Here is an 18,535-nt window from a genome sequence, read left to right on the forward strand (position 1 = left end):
AAAATAATCATGTAGGTTAGGTCCCTTAGAGTTCACCTAGTGAGAAACATCCTAAGAGTAAGGAGAGTCGTCGAATATTAGAATTCAGAGGAACTGCTTCTGGATCAACTACTATATCCCTTGGCTTAAAATGCAAAAACACCAACATGGATTTGCACAAGCCACACACCAGCTGTTGGGAGAGCTATACCTGCCACTTGATCTGGGGCTTCTCAGGCTGGAGCTTTTGGGACCACATTGTAAAAGTACCAAGGCAGCTAGTAGGTATGTTTTACATAGTGGGTGATTATTGAAGCAATTTTCCCGCCGGTATAGGTGTGAGGATTAGATAACAGAAATAAACATGTAGGATTTGATCAACTGTTTAATAAAATCAGACTCAGGAGGACAGACTTGGACTCGTACTTCTCCAGGATAGATAAGCTCTGAGTATTCCATCTAGACCAGTAAGTCAGAAGCCGTGTTCAGTCTCATTTCTAGACTTTCCTCTTCCTTGGAGATGGGCTGCTTAAGATATTAGGCTCCCTCCTCAAAGAGCTTCATAGAGCACCCATGCTCTTCTGTTCACGGGTTGCTGGAATGTAGCGTAAGCTGAACTAAAGTATGGGACTTGCCACTCCCCAGAGTGGCCTGCCTCTGGGCATCCTGTGGGCTGCACCTAGGAGTCTAAAGCAATGACATCGCTTCCAAGTTGTTCTCTTGAAGGTGAAATTATGGTGCTAGATCTCATCAGTGAAACAGGCATGGTCTCAGCTCAAGCACAGGCTTTAGAGTCAGCCTGACCTGGCTTCAAATTTTGGCTGACCCACTTACTAGTTTCTTATTAGTAATCGTTCAGGCTTCTCAGCTTCTTGGAATCTTCTTCTTTGCCTGTTACATGGGCGCAGTGTGCCACCTGGCAGAGTTGTTGAAAGGACGAGGAATTATTGCGAAGAGCCTTAAAATGCCTGGAACCACATTTCTTTAAAAAGTCTGAAGCCAACAGTGCAGGTAAAAATAGTGAACTTGGACCTGCAGAGATCAGTAAGCTAGATAAGGACTTCCCTTCAGGAACTCACGGTTGGTGTGAGAGAATGTGCCGTGTAGCTCCATCAGTCGGGATCACAGTTCACGTGGGTCACATGACTGGAGAAGGGGCAAGAAGTTGATAGGAATGAGACTAGAAATGGAGCCAGGAACCTGGTTATGAGGAGCCTTCTGTGCCAGGCTGTGCAGTTAGGGTAGTGCCCCAGAGGTCAAGAAGAGTTGTGGATGGTTTATAACCAGGGGTGGGCCTGGTCAGCTTCGTGTCTTAGCAAAGTCACTCACTGAAGGCCTTAGAGGATGGACTTGAGGGGGGAGAGGGCGACAAATGGCCATTGCAATAATCCAAATGAGAAATGACGAAGGCTTTCATTGTGGTTGTGGAAACAGCAAAGTGGAAGGAGATGACAGGACACTTAGAAGGTAAAATGGAAAGAATTTGGTGACCCAGCGAGCATGTGTTAGCGATACAAGTCAGGGGAAATCATGAGAACTAAAGAAGAGTCCAAGATGGGTCTGAGGTTAGTGTGACTGGTTAGACAGTGATGCCATGAAAGGAAACGAGAGCTCAAAGGGAAGGATCGGCTTTGGGAGCAAGGTTGGGTAGTGGATGAAGGGGAAGGGGTGAGTTCCTATGAGGATCTGTTGAATCAGAGACACAAGTGGAGATGCGCAACAGTCCTGGTGAAGAGCTGGAACTATGATTTTGAAGTTTAGAACAGCTTGAAAACAGTGGTGGAAAACAAAGCCCTGACTATAGATGAGATTACTGGGACATCGAGGTAAGAGAAACCTCAACACTTACCAAGGAGATGGAACAACAATGAAGCAGAATAGGGCGCAATGAGCCTTGAGGTTAGAAGAGAACATTGTCAAAGGGGGGTGTTCTGCTAGCCCAAGGAAGAGTTGCAGCAATGTAGATATAATACATGCTATTTGTATAAGAATGTGAATACACAAAGAATGAGGACTAAAATGATACGGTTGGATCCAGCCCTCAGGTAAGTTTTGAAGCAATCATTCTAGAATGATAAGCTCAGAATCCAAGGTGTTTATAGAACACTAATCTGGATTTCTCCCATGGCCTGATGTGGGAAATGAGGTGCTGTGGATAGTGGTAGGGTCCCATGGAAAGACTTAGACTCTCCCATGGATTCTGTTACTTAAACTGTGGAAATGGTACAGCATCGTGCAAACAGGTGCAGGCCTGGGTTCAAGTCCTAGCTCTGTCATTTTCCATTTGTGGGGGTTAGACAAGCTACTTCCCCTGTTACTCAGGTTCCTGATCTCTAAGATGAGGAAAATAAACTGTTGTGATCATTACCTATAAAGCACTCTGCACAGTGCCTAGGAAGCACCCACTACGTGTTCAGTATTACTATGACATGACTAACTGCCTTGCCAGGGCTGAATGGCAATATGGCGCCTTCTGAGTTTTAAGTGGTAAAATTTTTGAAGAGACTCCTTTCATTAGCCCAAGAAAGGTGATGAGGAGCCCTTCTGCTCCGGCTGGAATGAATCCCGGGTTTTACCCAATGAAACAAATGGAATTCCTGACAAGGGACCCAAACAAAGCAGATTGGAATTCCAAAATTAGATTTCACAGCATTTCTTATCCTTGCCTTTTGTCAGCCACCAGATCGTGTCACATACAGATTCATCAAGTCTGTTGCTCTCGAGAATATACCCACAGAAGCTGGCCTCTCACTTCTCAACAGGAGAATCTTTGTCCTGCCCCCAAAAAAGGGGTTTGGCCAACCGGATTATGAAAACATTTAGCAGTGCAGATGCAGTGGTCACATGTCTTTTTATGCTTCATTTAGCATATTAATTCACAAACCCACTTAAAGTCACAAAATTTATAAAATAATAGCTTACAAGTATTAATTTGTAAACCCACATTCCATGAACTAATTACATTCAGACTCAACCTTAGCATCTAACACAACTCGAATACGGTTTCGTCTTCACTTCGGACCAGGTGGCTTGAGATGCAGCTCGATTTGAGTCTGCTTTTGATGCTGTCACTGGAAAGCACATCATTTTCAAAATGTCCACAGATTAAAAACTATCCTTCAACACACACTGTAATCTTCACAGCATAATCATCGTGAAAGGTTTATTTATGACAACTTTCAGCACTCGCCATTGTGAGATAATGAACAAGTATGAAAATGAAAGTTGTGTTCAACAGTCTGACCTCTTTCTTACTGATAAGTGTCCAAAACATTGATTGACGTCATGTCAAATTAATGTGTCTTCCCCAAATAATATTTTAACAATAAAAGCAATTGAGAAAGTGCCCCATACTAGGGGAGATTTTGAAAAGACTTAAATGTGACCTCCCCCCCACCCCAGAAAAATAAAAACCTCCACCTTATTATATTCAAGTATGTGCAATAAACCGGAGTATAGAACTGGGTTGGAGTGTATGCTGGAAATTCCTACGAAGGCTTAAATTCTGGTGTCCTGAGCTGGGGACAGCCATTGGCTTAGCTCGACTGGTCCCAGGAGCTGAGGAAGAATGTTGGTTTGTGATCTGTGCTGCTGGGAAACTCAGGAGCGTAGAATTGAGTTGTCGAGGCAATCTTGGAAATATTTTTCCTACTAAAGTTCTTAGTGGCTCAATTATATAGACTTTTTTTTTCCTAAAGAAATTTCCAAGGACAAGTCTTGAATTATCTGTTACAGACCGCTGTAGAAATAGGTGTGCCATAGATTGTGGAATATTCTAATTTAGTCACGAATTAGGCCTAGCGGATTACTGAATCATTACTGGGCTGTGTTCTAATATAATAACCACCAGGTACATGATGTAATGTTTGAATCATATCCAAAGCCCAAAGCTAAGTCTTTTCTGTTTCTGTGGGTGACTGTATGTCTGTATACGTGCCTCCCCAACAAACATGTGCTTCCTTATGTCACAATTATGAGAGAAGAAGAGCATGGTGCTTCCTCCTACACTGATCAATGGAAGGGCTCAAGTCTTTTCCTTCTGCTGTATCCCAGGAGAGGTGGAGATCCCCAGCTGAAGGTATAGGTCGACCTATACCTATTTACAGAATTCCAACTGCTGCTTTTCTGGATTTTATTTGTATTCATTGCCATCAGTATTCACATTCTAGAAAAAATTAAATTGCAGCCAAATCATTTCCCACACTAATTTAAACATTGGAACAGTTACTCATATCTTTAGTTGCATGTAGGTGGGACATTTCTTACAAAAAGGTTTGCGCATTTCCCCACTTTTTTCTCTTCCTACGGCATCATGGTCCTAAAGGAGAGTGGTCCGTAGAGGTTCTGGACGAGAGTCTCTCATTTGTAGATGAGGAACATGATACCCAGGCCCCAGGTAAAGAATGGTGCAAATTCTCACAGTTAGTTATCACGGAGCTGGGCCCTAGCATGTGCAGTCCTCCTTTACAGATGGGCAAGTTGAGGCACAGAGCAGTGATTGCCTTGACCAGAGCCACGCACTTGGTAACGGGGCCAGATTTCGGTTGTTAGATGAATGTTCTTTAACAAGACAGCTTCTTGGCTTATTTCCAATTCTTCTTAAAATTTTTCATTTGAATTAATTTCTAGACTTGATGGAATCTTGATCTGTTATAAGAACATCCCTGTGTCTCTAGTAGGGGCTTCTGTGTCCTGTCTATTCAGAAGTCTCTGTGTACGTGACTCACTATAGTGGCCCTTCCTTCAAAACTGTCAGGGGACCACAGGGTACAACCAAACACAAACTCTAGTTTGTGGGGACATTGACAAGAGAACAGATTTTAAATGACTAAGTTTTCTCTCTCTTTCTTTTTTTTTCTTTTGTTGTTCAACTTTGTTGTCAGATTTTCATGCAGCTTGGAATTGACCAGGTGGCTCAGTTAAAAAATAATAAAAATAAAAGGAGAGTTGAGGGACAGCGATAAGCCTTTTTGTTTGAACAGTCATTGTTCTTCAATAACTGCTGACATTTTGACTCTATATATGCATATTTGTGTCCAGAGACTATTTTTCTTTCCCTGTTGGAGACCATTGGTATGAGTTTTAGAGTCTTTCAGGATCAGGGCAGTTCCATGGCCAGAACATGGACCATGAAAGCTTTACACTTATTTCCTATTTCAAATTATCACCCATTTTGCTTTTGCTAAAAGGGGATTCGGAATGTTGAAAGGTCATTTCTCATCGCAGATAGACTGGTCTACTTTGCAATGGCAGTGGGTCCAACAGTAATCCAAAGTTTCTGCTCTTGCCTCACGGGAGGGGAGTTCATGGTGGGAGGGGCGTTTACATGCTGAGGCCCACGGGCAACGAGGTGAGGCCACAGCTGAGCGGGCGTGGGAGGGGACTTTGGAGGAGCAGCGGGTTTGTCCAGCTGAGATGCAAGGCACATGGCGCCCACTCCCTGGTGGAGCCTTCGTGGTCCAGTCTCTTCTTGGGATATTTGTTACTTCTTTTTATGGACATATAAACAATGCTTGGTCCCCTCAAAGACCATTTGATTCATTCTTCTGACTGTAAGCAGTACAGTTTTAATCTATGATTTTCAAAAGGATTTTCTTCCAGAAAGGAATCTCTAAGGAAGATGCTATAAACGTACTCCATACATATTTTCGCAACATTGTAAGTGTACGTGAATTACCCTCATTCTTTTGTCACACTGAGAGCTATAATGGGGCAGAGTAAGCATGCACTTACCTCCATGGGTGTATCTTTGCGGAGGGCTGTAGGGACAGCAAAAAGTCTATGGCTAATCTCCTTGTACAAAAATATATTGTTCCTAAAAGCAATTCAGTGTTTAAAGAGCAAGTATTTATTTGGTAACTTTTTTTTTTAAAGGAGCCAACAAAATATGAATTTAAATGATTGAAAAACCACATTTAATATATACTCTGAAAAGCAATTCAATACAAATCAGAATTTCCTTTTTAGCTTTTCTTTACCCAGACTCCTTATGCCCAGTTTTTTTTCCCCCTTTGGTCCTCATTGCTTCATGTCACCTCTAGCTGTCCTGAACACTCTACCTTTCTTTATTTCAGCTGCTCTTAAAAGGGCATAGGATACCTTTTGTTGAGTTGTGTAGAAAATGCTCGGTGAATACCATACTCTTTGAAGTTAGTCAAATATGCTTTTTATATTGAAATGCTTTTCTTCATAGATGATTTCATAGAAATCGCTGCTTGTGTGGTCAGAAGGATGTGGGGTGTTGAATTTTTGCACGTGGAACCCTTACCGTGCCTGCTCACTGAGTCTCCATACTGTAGCTGACACCAGCTGTCTTGGTGTAGAGCCCGTTCTCGTGCCAGGTGTAAGAAAAGGAGAAACTCTTCTATATCTCGTGTCCTAATCTTCTTTTCCCTTTCACCTTTGAACTCACTCAGACTGAGCCATCAGCCTCCTCCCTTACCCTGAACTCCTTTGCTGGTTAGATGACAACTGGTGTCCCCTGTTGGCTGGGACTTTCTTTCCCTCTCCCTACCATCCGCCTGGGCCCTGGTGGAGCATTAGGGGAAGACATCTCCAGATGTGGTCTCCTGGTGTAGGCCTTACGACGCCAAGTGTCTGCAGTCCACCTGGGCCTTTTCCAAGTCTAAGTTGTAATATAATGTGCTATGAACTCTTAGTGAAACTAGGTGACTCTTTTTAAGTTGTAATCATTCAAAAGGAAAATGTGGGGATCTGAATTTCATTGACTCTTGATGACTTTAGACTATTAAGAGTATGGGGCGCCTGGGTGGCTCAGTCTGTTAAGCGTCTGCCTTCGCCTCAGGTCATGATCCTGGGGTCTTGGGATCGAGCCCCCAGCCCAGCAGCGGGCTCCCTGCTCAGTGGGGAGTCTGCTTCTCCCTCTCCCTCTGCCCCTCACCCCTGGCTCATGCTCTCTCTCTCTCAAATAAATAAATCAAATCTTAAAAAAAAAAAAGAAAAGAAAAAAGGCAGCTGTGAAAAATGTGAGAGAAAAACTGAATTCAGTTTAAAAACTCTTTAGTGAGGAAAGTGCCACTTCAGTTTTAAATTTTAATTAGAACACATATTGTGACATGTCTTAAAAAGATGAAGCTGGAAGCAGACATTCACACATTAAACCATAATATTTCAAGATTAGTTTAAATGAAGAAATCTTCAGATTCTCACCCAACCTGAGAGACATATTAAATCTTGGAAAGAAAAATCTCAAGAAGGAGGTTTTAAAACTAGAAAATACTTACAAGCATTTTCATCATTACATGTAGGTGTAATACAATAAAAATACTCATCTTGTCATCTTGAGTATCTCAGGTTTGGAGAATTCAATTTTGGCAAATAGGATGATAGCTACCAATGCCTTTGGTATCCACCAGATAGATGTCAGTTGTATCTTGCTTTAGGTTTTGTAAGTAATGTGCAATTTGCGTATTTGAAAAAATAACCAAAAATACCTTAGAATTGATTGCTACTTGGAGGACGCTTTCAATAATTGTTTTTGTTCTGGAGATAAACATTTGCCAGGTTTTGGGTTTTTTTAAAAATGTGAGTATACTCTCCTCAACGTTCATTTTATTCACCACTTTCAGTCTAATGCTTTACATTTGGACTTCCTGTTGACGAACCTCGTTACGACGGACTTCACGGAGGTGCCAATTGCTATCTTTGAGCAGAAAAGTGTTGCCAGTTTACGGGAGGCCAGCTCTTTGACTCAAAGGAAGGGGGTAATAGTCAATAGGAGAAATGAAGGTTGAATTTTTAGCGTAATTGCTTTGAACAAACAAAAGGGAAGATGGCGGTGGCATCTTAGCCCCATTCCCCTCTCCCCACCGTGATGCTTTTCCTTTACAAAGCAAGAATTTTAAGAAGCCAGAGGAACTGAAGACATAAAATGAGGTATAAATGAAATGAATGGGAGAGAGGTGAAGATGTCCCAGTGGGGAGTGTTACATGAAATTAAGCTGGAAAAGTAGGTAGGATTAGACCATTGGAAGTCTTTGTGGCAATGTTAAGGAATTCTGGGTCTTTATCCTAAAAGTAAAGGAAAGGTACCAGAGAGGTATTGGTAGAATTTGTATTTTGGAAAGGTGTTCTGACTGCTGGGTGGAGGCAGGAGAAGTAGGGAATTCGGTTAAGAAGTCGTGTAGGCAAGAAGTGATGGGGTTTGCGTGAGAGGGGCTATTATGGACATAGACTTGGATGGGCTTGAGCTATGTGGTGGGTTATATCAATAAAATTTGGTGTTGCGTCAATATGGACAAGTAAGGATGGAGAACCTATAAGGATAGCTTCCAGCCTTTTGACTTAAAGGGATGACAACTACAAGGTTGGTTTTAAACATGTTCTGTGTAAAGAGCTCGCAAGGCCACCGGTTGGAAATGTCAGGCGGGTGGCTGGTCTGGGCCAGGAAGGACCTTGGTGACCCAGTCAGGATCTATCACGGTTATCCAAGCCCTTGGCTGGGGTGAGAGTGAGGCCTCGTGGAGGTTCAGGATTGAGCCTGGAGCAACCCCAACATTTAGAGTTCATGTAAGGAGAGGAGCCACAAAGACTTGGGGACAAGGTCAGAAGCCAGGAGGAAACCTGATAGGATGGCCTCATAGGGTCCCAGGGAAGACAGTTTCAAAAGGGAAGGACAGAAAAAGATTTGGCGTCTCTCTCCGAAAGGGAACGAGGGGCACAAAACGCTGGCGGGGGGCGCACACCTTTCCTCTAAATAAGGAAGCGAATGGAGTGCCATCCCCGCAGGAACTCCTCCACAGGCGATCACAGGGGACTCCCAAACGTGCTGCGTGTAACTGAGTCAGCATGAGCACGGAGCAGCGAACGGAGGCCCCGGGCGGCAGGGCTGTGGGCGCGGGCAGCCGGCGCGCGCTGCCAGGTTCCAACACGACGCCGGATTCCTAGCCCCTGAGGTCGTCCCGCGCGCCAGCCAAGTGCACTGCCTGTCCTGGCTGCCCGACCCCGGCAAGCTGATCTCACGGCCTCGGCCGGCCTCACCCCCGGCCCCTCCGCCCGCCTCGCTCTGGCCTTGCTGCCCTCGGGGCGTTAGCGCAGCTCGGGGCTCCGGGTTCGCGGACCACCACCGGTGCGCAGGCTGTCAGGACGCGGGAGTAGTTCCTCTGGCGTGAGAGCAAACCTGAAAGTCTGAGACACTCCCTCTAACTGAAACTATCACCTTCTCGCAATTCTTTGTTTCCATCGAACCATGCTTTTTTTTGTTTTTCGGTTGAAACAGTAGCTTTTTCAATGTATGCTGAATGCCATGTATGTAGACAATGAACACTTGGTGTATCGTGTTGAGAAAATTTCATATGGGGACCCTGACTCCTGGGAGATTTCAGGTGCTTTTTTGGCTTTTCTTAACGTCAAACCGCCTGCCTGCCTTGCTTCCTTCCTTCCTTCCTCCCAGCCGTCACAGCCCCAGGCCTTTTGTTAGGTACTTGGAAAAGGCTGTGGAGGAGTAGCCCTCCTGGCAAAGGAAATAGCAAGCCTAGAGGCCTGCGGTGGGAGGAAGGGGGTGCTTTCCAGAACTCATGAAGGGTCTGTGTGTTGGTGCCCAGAGAGAGAGGGAGACAAAGAGGAATGAGAGGAAGTTGGAGAGGTCGGCAGCACCAAACCCACAGGGTTTTGAAAGGAGCTTTGGATTTTTAAATTTGTTGTTACTTGTTAGAGCACTAAAAAGACGGTGATCCCATAAATTGTTAAGTCACACGGGTGAAAAGCAGAGCACGTTTTTAAGTTTAGAACCACAAAGAAGATCGGCTTAGACGCAAATGATTGTATTAAGGCCAAGTTGCTACAATTTCTCGTAACTGCTTGCAGTGTTTCCTATGGGAAATTTAAAATGAGGTCCTGATGCACGGCCACCATGAGGCTGATTATGCCGAGGCTCTGCGACAGTACAACCCTAGGAAGTGTGTTCGGTTTCCTTTCATTCTCCTAAGGATGCAGCTTGGAAACAGCCTTTGCCCTGGGCTTCCTGTCTCAACCTGTTGGAGCCGTGAGTGTGAGTGAGGGTGGGAGTGCTGTGAAGTGAGCCCGAGGGGTTCTGCACACCTTGCTCCATTGTTTGCAGAGGGCTGCCCAGCTCTCGGATCTGTGTCTGGGGGGCGTGGGTGGTGGTGGGTGGATCAGCCTGTCTGGCTGCCTGGCGGGCTTCTCTAAGAAGCACCTTGAGGGTCGCGACGGTATGCCATTATAGTTATTATTATAATAAATGCTCGGGTGCCAAGGAGCAGCGCCAGCACCGTCAGACACAAAAACCACCCACGCGCTACTGGACTGGGAGAAGCACGTGAAAACCTGAGGGACATGACTTGGTCTCCCACGCGTTTACACAGGGCTTGAGGTCAGTTCGATGAATCTCATTCCTTTAGCTGTGGAGAGAGCCCCGGCTGCCAGAGACCAGGATGGGGGGAGCTGGAGAGGGGGCACCGAGAGAGGACAGGACAGAAGCTTGCAGACATGGCCCTCGCTTGGAAAAGCACAGTACAAAGGAATAGCCAAATAAGACAATGGATAGGACCTGGCACCTGTGACACTGAGCTCAGTGAAAGAGGGAGAGAAAACTGCCCATCTTGATTCCAGGGCACTACAAGGCTCTGGGTCTGTTCAGGGTCCCAGAGTGACTTGTGTCTGTTTTTTCTGCTACGGTGATAAGTGAACGCCGGGTCCCAGACCCATGTCTGTCCATGTGAAATAAGGAAAACGTGGATAATGTGACGAGTGTTTGAGAAAGCTCAATATAAAGCTCAATATATTTATTAAATCTATACATATTTAATCTCTTATTTGACAAAGTAAAACATTGGCATCTCCCTGTTTTGAAATCATGCTGGCTCATGAAGTCCAAGTGCCCAGTGCAGCCTCCCTGTCAGGTGGGAAGTGGTATTTATTAAATGAACTAAATAAATGTACATCTCAGTGACCAAGGACAGAAGAAGCAAGGGGGAAAAGGAGTAAGAACCAGTAAAGCAAAATCTATCAGTGAGGGATTTTGGAGAGAAAGGAGATTTATCAAGAGGGGTAAAATATGTCACAAAATGAAAGAGGAATAGTTTGATACATGTGTTAGGTAAATAATTCATAATTTGTAAGAGAAACATCACATCTAATAGATAAATGGATAAAGCTCATGAACAGAACAGCATCAAAATAGAAATAAAATAGTAAACCAGGGGTGCCTGCTGGCCCAGTCGGTAGAGCGGGTGACTCTCGATCTCAGGGTTGTGGGCTCGAGCCCCATGTTGGGTGTAGAGATTCCTTTAAAAAAATAAAATCGTTAAAAAAAAAAAACCAGCTTATGGTACTTCAACCTTTCTTTCCTCCTCACTTTCCTCCTCCCCTTGCAACTTCCTATTTCCTTTCACTGCTTTATGTATTTCTCCTTAACAGATATCACTATCCCAATATTCTCTGTTTATTCTCTTTTTTATTCTCTATCTTGTTTATTTTCTTTCCCTCTGGCTTGCATGAAAACTCCACGAGGGCTGGGACATTGATTGGTTTCGTTTACCGCTGTATCCCCAGTGCCTGGAACAGCACCTGGTACATACTAGATGCCCCATACGTATTTGTTGAGTGAATGGACCCTTAATAAATGCTTCCCAGGCAACCCAGGAAATGCCCAAGATGCCCGTCTTTATACTTCCATCACATGTCTTTGTGTCAAGATTCCTTGATGGAAACTAGACAGCCTATTTATGAAATTTGGAAAGATAGCAAGTCAATTATAAGATAAAAATGAAAAGAAAATTCTAGACATGAAATTGAACAAGGCTAAATATAAAACAAGGAAAGTATAATAAACATCTTAAGAATTTCTTCCTGTTTGAAAATATAGCCAAGGCTTATATTAACCTAAATAAAACATTGTATTATAAGTTACCAAGCAAGGTTGTTTTCTGGACTGAGCTTCTGTCGAGAAAAGCATCCTTTCAAGGAATAGGGAAGAGAGTGACTGCCAAGTATTAGTATTTGTTTTTTTAAGGCAGGTCCAGACATGTGGGGACACATAGAGTCCTTTCGGTGGTAGAAACACACCTAGGGGTTTCCTGAAGTTCAAGAGAACATTTATTCATTTGTTCATAAAAAAAAAAAAAAAAAACACAAACCATCATATAGGGCACCTGGGTGGCTCAGTCGGTTAAGTGTCTGCCTCCGGCTCAGGTCATGATCCCAGGGGTCTGGGATCAAGTTTTGCATTGGGCTCCCTGCTCAGCCAGGAGCCCGCTTCTCTCTCTCCCTCTGCCCCTCCCCACCCTTGATGCTAGCTCTCTCTCTCTCAAATAAACAAATAAAATCTTAAAAACAAACAAACACACAAACAACAACAACAAAAAACATCAGATACCCACTATGACCAGGCCACTGTGCCATAGACAAGGGCCCCATTTCTCCTTTTTGTAAAGCATGACAGTGTTTTCTGCCTGTTATAAGAGCAGAATCAAATGCAAAGATTCGCCCTTGGACACAGCTTTATTTCAAACAGAAATTTAAGAAAAAAAAATTTTGCCCCCACTTAAAAATCTGTAGATGTCATACACAAAGCCAGATTTCTGTCTTCTTTAGAAACCTAAGTGGAAGTGCTGACCACAGTGGGCAGGGTCCCCCCGTGGCTGCGGTGGGCTGCTTCCCCGCCAGCCCTTCTGGCAGAGTCCCCGCTGCTCCCTGCATCCCCGCTCCCAGCATGGCAGTGCCCTTCTGCAGCCAGTGTGCCCGGGCCCATGGCGAGGCAGGAATGGGTCACGGAATAAAAAAGACCAGGCTCCAGCTGTAGGAGGCCTATTTTATTAACAAATTGCAAGAATATTCTGGAATTTGAAACAAAAAGATTCTTTTTCCGCCCCCGCAGTGAGCACAAGTAATACTTAGTTTTAGGGAAGTTAGTCTAAATTCGGAAGGTGATTTGAGAGAGACCATGTTTCAGATGCTGCAGTGACGAAGGGGGTCATCCCATGCAAAAGGAACAAACTCTCTGCTCTCCTCCTCCGGGTGTGACTGTTCCGAAGAGTCAATATTAAGCAAAGTGCAGTTCGGCTAAGTGCTGAGCTCGGTGCAGCTTGGAAACCTCGAGGTTCTGCAGGCAAGGCTGGGGGGTGTCCTGGTGCACTGCTCACATTGTGCAGACCCGGAGGGCCGATACACACCCGGGCACAAGGCCTCCGCATCCCTCACTCCAGTCAGCACAACCCTGGGCTTTCACGGAAACTCAGGTGACAGAGGAGGGGGATTCGGCCCAGGGCAAGTTCCAGAGTGGAGCTGCTGGCTGCTGACCTCCTTGCTGGAAGTGCCATGTCCCCCCCACAGAAGCCTGGGGGTTTAAAGGAAGAACACAGCTGGGGTTTTTTTGTTTTTTGTTTTGTTTTGTTTTCTTCCCCCCAATGTAGAGCCTGAAAGGAGAAAGGACAGAAGGGGAGGGAGGTATTGAAAGTTAATTGATAAGCAGGTTGTCTATTTTTAAAATATTGCTCTGAATAAATATTTCATGAGCTATCCTTATCAAGTTAACTAGTATCAGCCAAAAGTTTGTTCTGGGTGAAGAGAGGCACAACGAAAATGTTGTGATTATTTGGAGATTGCCCTCCAAAGGCACCCAGGGCTGGGAGGGCACTGGCACACTGGGCCACCCAGCCGGGTAACCTCGCAAGGGTCGTTGGCTGCTGGACTTAGCTCTTGTACGTGCCTAACGATGTACTCGGTGATTTCACAGCACATGACAGCTGTGTGGCACATCCGTTCGGAATCCAAAAAATCAGTTACACAAGCATTCATTGGGGAAGATTCGACTTGGCACCAGTTTGGTGAGAAAGACCTGGGAGTCTGAATTGAGCGCAAACTTAGTATGCTGTAAGTTTAACGCAATGTTAAATTGTGTCCCTGGCATTACAGTGTCCAGTCGTGTTGCAAGCTGAGCTGTTCAGACCATACTTGGAGTGCTGTCATAAATTCTGGCCATTTCAAGAAAGACATTGGAAATTAGAGTATGTTCCTTGGAGGACAGTCAAGAAGAATCTAGAAATAGTGACACGGGATGTGGTTGAAAGACCTGGGGGTGATAGGTCTCCAGTGTAACCAGAAGGAGAGAAGGCTAAAGAGGGAGATGTTGTCACCGTCTTCAGATGGTCAAAGTTTCGGCTGCTACTGTGCTTGTAAAACAATGTCCGAAATAAAATAAGTAAATGGAGAAGGGAGTACGTGTGTGTGTGTGTGTGTGTGTGTGTGTGTGTGTGCGTGTTCCAGGGAACAACAAGAACACATAGTAAAAATTCCAGGGAGGGAGGCAGATTTAAAACTCAAAAAAACAAATAAATAATTTATTACAACCAGTGCTGTCTGTGGAGGGACAAGATTTGAGTAGGGGCTGAAGAAGCCCATGTGAGGAATTTCTAGAAGGAACACCTCCATGCCGAGTGGCAACCAGATTCTTGAGAAGCAGGGGTGAAATGGGAGGGTGAGGGCTTTGTGGTTGGACAGACCTCGGAGCAAATGATATGGTTGCCATTCAACCGTGTGACTTGAAGCAAGATATCCACTGTCGCTGAGCGTTCGTTTCTTCAGCCAGTCAATGGGGGTGACAAAGCTCACATTGAAGTGTTACTGTGAGAAGTGACCGAGCGGATGCCTGGGAAGGTCTAGAGATAGAGCGGGCTCTGCAGAGATGTCAGTTCACTTCCCCAGATTAGAGAGCGAGTTGTAGGAACCGCGTGTGGTGAGGAAGTCGCTTGGGAAGCTCATGGGTTCACTTCATCACCTTTGCCCCTTCAGAGCCTGACACGGCCCGCACAGGGCAGCTGTTCAGTGCGCGTTGTTGACCCATTCGTCGAATCTTTTTATCAGTGCTCTGGGTAAGTTGTGGCCCTAGGCAGTTCTAGAAACAGACTGTTATTGAGGCCACATGGCCAATGCAGATAGTGTGCTCGGTGGCAAGAAAGTGGATTTTGGCATCAGACACAGGTTCAAACCCCAGCTCTCCACCGGGTCAAGTTACTTAACCTTCTGGACGGCATTTTTCTCCTCTGAGGCAGCGCCTGTCTCCCTGTGTTGTGTAAGTGAAGTAGCAGATGGGAAGGACTTGATGTTCTTTTCTCAATGAGATCCTCTCAACAATCCAGGGAGGCAGGTAATGCCTTCCGCATTTATAAGAGAAAAGAGATTCAGGGAGTTGAAGAGATTTGCCCGGGAAAACAGCAGAACTGGTATTTATTGGATCCAATTCTTTTAACCTCAAGGCTTATCACCTTTCTCTTCTGAGCTGTGGCTGAAACATTTTTTGAGTGTCTGCTCTGCGCCGGGAACAATGCTGAGTATTTCCACATGTTACCTCACTGGCTTTTAGGTCCCCCACGGGGGTGTCACTCCAGGAGTGTCTTCAGAACATCAATGGGGTGAACTTTCCCGGACACTTGCGAAAATGTATTCTTCAGGGGACTCTGGTTCTCTTTGACATGTGGCTTTGGGAGGGCCACCGAGGCACAGAGAGGGGCGGAGGGAGATACCTGTCCAGACACTCATATTGGCTCCTCAGCCTTGACCATCACAGAGGGACAGATGACACACCCGCTGTTAGACAGTTGTGCCAGAGCGCACACGCTGGCGCCCCTCAGGTCTTCTTTAGCCCGTAGACTTGTTCTAGGGGTTGCACTGGGTTTTAAAAACGCCCTGCAAATATGTAAATCAGGATTTTTTACATAAAAATACATCATGTGAGATGGTTGGTGTCTCTTGAGGAATGGGACAGTTGGGCCACCCTGAGCTCACGTTCTCTCTGACAGCACCCTAGCCCCAGCGGAGCTCCTGCTTCCTTTGGGGTGGGGGGGGGGCAAGGACTCTCACAATCCTCATTCGACCCATTTCCTCCTTAGCTTACTCCAAGTCGTTAGCACGACTACTTAGTGCCCCGTCCGTAATTTATATTAATAACAATAACATTGTCTCTGAGCTTCTTACGAGCGATGTCTTCCCCCCTCCCACCCCTAGTCTGTGACTGCAACGGGAAGTCCAGGCAGTGCGTCTTTGATGCCGAGCTCCACAGACACACAGGGAATGGATTCCGCTGCCTGAACTGCAACGACAACACGGATGGCCCTCGCTGCGAGCGGTGCAAGGACGGGTTCTACCGACAGAGGGAGAGGGACCGCTGTCTGCCCTGCAACTGTCACACCAAAGGTAGTGTGCGGCGACGTGGCTGCCCCGAGCGGAGCATGCTGAGTGAAATAAGTCAGACTGAGAAAGACAAATACCAGATCCTTTCGCTCAGAAGTGGAATGACAGCAATAACAAAACCCCACAAACGAATAAACAAAAAAAAAAAAAGCAGAATCAGGGACGCCTGGCTGACTCAGTCAGAAGAGCACGCGACTCTTGATCCCGGGGTCATGAGTTTGAACCCCATGTTGGGCGTGGAGATTACTTAAATAAATACATAAACTTTTTAAAAATGCAGAATCAGACCTATAAATTCAGAGAACAAACTGACCCTCGCTGGAAGGGAGGGAAGTGGGGCGATGGGCGACACGGGAGAAGGGGAGAGGGAGACACAGACTTGCAGTTACAGAATGAGGGAGTCGCGGGGATGAAAGGTACAGCGTGGGGAATATAGTCAGTGATATCGTGATAGCCTCGTAGGGTGACAGACGGTAGCTACGCTTGTGGGACGCACAGCATGACCTGTAGATGTCCAGTCACTATGTTGTACTCCTGCAACTAACGTGACATTGTGTGTCAACTATACAAGAAAAAAAGTAGTTGGGAAAAAGGGCAATGAACGAGGGGGGGGAGGACAGAAAGCGGGGAGGAAGGGAGAAACCAGCAGGACAAGAGAGTGGTGTTCAACGTGTAGAACAGCCAGGAAGCTATGAGGCACTGGTGGTGGTGGTGTCTTCCGAATTTCAGGCTGAAAGGAAACCTGTTTTTCTTAAGTCTGGGCTGTAGGAACCAGCTGGAGTCTTTAGGACACGTTGGCTTGAATTCTAGTGGCAAGAGGCACATGATTACTTTTCCTGGCAGATGACAGTTTGACCTGGGGACAAAGGAAGCCTTGTAAGCTTCAGTGATAGTTCTCCATATCCACAGCAATCCCTTTGACCAACCTCTCAAAAAATAAGGGATAGAAAGATCTGTTTCTGGTGCTATGCTAGGTGCTAGCATGTAAGGTGGCACTGGTCCAAGAGACTGCCCAACGAACAGGCCCACTGAAGTCTTTCTCAGGGCTGTTAACCAGAGAAAATAGAATCAATAAATAGGAAGCACCTACAGGATGACTGGTTAATAGCAGGCCTCTTTTTTTGTTGTATTTTGTTTTTGTTTTTTTTTAAATGTGTCACCCAGTGCTGTGCTCACACCTCTGTGGGTAATTCTTGCGCACAGACGTACCTGGCGTGCCGTACTGACCACGGACAGTGAAGACTCGTTAGTACATACAAAGAGGGAGAGACAAGTACTTGTTCAATAAGTGGAGGGTTTTTTTAAACTACCTTATTTGCGTGTATTCTCTTTCTCAGCAGTATGTTTCTCTTCTTTGTTAGAAAGTGTTTAATAGCGTAATATGATAAATACTAATCCGCTTGAAGAGGATAGCCGAAGTGCGTGGCCATGACTCAGTGTAGCTCTGTGGAACGAATTCGTAGCAGCAGCTGAAAGAATCTAAAACCGGGCAGGTTTGGTCCAGCCATGAGTTGCTGGTCGAGGGTGTGGGAGAGCCTCACTAGAAAACTGGGGACGACCCCATGGCGATAGAGACCCGAATCCCAGCAGGCACTTCCAAATCCACCAGTTGTTGTTACAGTGTGGTTTGAGTCTGATTTGCTCAGCTTCGTGGTGTAAAGTCACCATCCAGAATCTTTTGAGTTTAGCAGTTCTCCCTGTGAATCGAAGAACTTCATAAAGAAAAATTAAAAGGAAAATTACTCCATTTTAGGGCACTTTCGATCCTTCTGACGAGCCCGTATCCCTGTAGGTCATGCAGCTTCACTGTGAGTCACCGGAATTGGGTCTTCCCGGCAAAATGATCGGTGGGAATGTAATTAGAAGTTCAATTGGCTTAGCTGGAAAGCCTGGCCCGAAGACAAGGGTATTCGTCTTAGAGGCGACAAGGAGCCTGCGGCTTAGCAGAGAGATGGTAACGGAGTGTTTGCCACACTGTCTCTTCTTCTTCACTGTGGAGTCCATTGCTCGCCCGGCCTCCATGAGCCTGGCTTTCTCTTTTCCTTCGGGCCATAGGGCCATAGACATCCCAGGCTCGGTGTGAACCGCTTGGTAGGAAGTGGGGGAGCCCAGCGATAATTTCTGGCTTATTAAATGATAGCTAACACGCATTACTCACTTACTGTGTGCCAGGCTCTTTTCTAGATGCTTTCATCCAGGAATGAACCTTCACGAATAACGGCGTGAAGCAGGTGCTATTATTCGTTCCATCGTACAAATGCGGTAGCAGAGGCTGAGAGAGGGAGATGAAGGGACCCATCGAAGGTTGTAGAGCTCTGTGGCAGAGAAGGTGCCAGCCCCAGGCGCGCTGACGTCCAAGATCATCGTGTAGAGACTCGTGGTGGGTTTG

General features: G+C 45.7%; 1 protein-coding gene across 1 annotated transcript in view; it reads left to right on the plus strand.

Annotated features, from left to right (window-relative positions):
• The window catches only part of LAMC2 (laminin subunit gamma 2), a 55,567-nt gene that overhangs the window by 2,284 nt on the left and 34,748 nt on the right, over positions 1 to 18,535 (plus strand). The window contains exon 3 of the mRNA XM_045811405.2: positions 15,961 to 16,149. Within this exon, the coding sequence (XP_045667361.1) occupies positions 15,961 to 16,149 (189 nt within the window). The remainder of the gene's footprint in view (positions 1 to 15,960; positions 16,150 to 18,535) is intronic.

This window comes from Ursus americanus, chromosome 2, assembly GCF_024610735.1.
Source record: "Ursus americanus isolate L20-20 chromosome 2, mUrsAme1.1.p, whole genome shotgun sequence".
NCBI lineage: Eukaryota > Metazoa > Chordata > Mammalia > Carnivora > Ursidae > Ursus > Ursus americanus.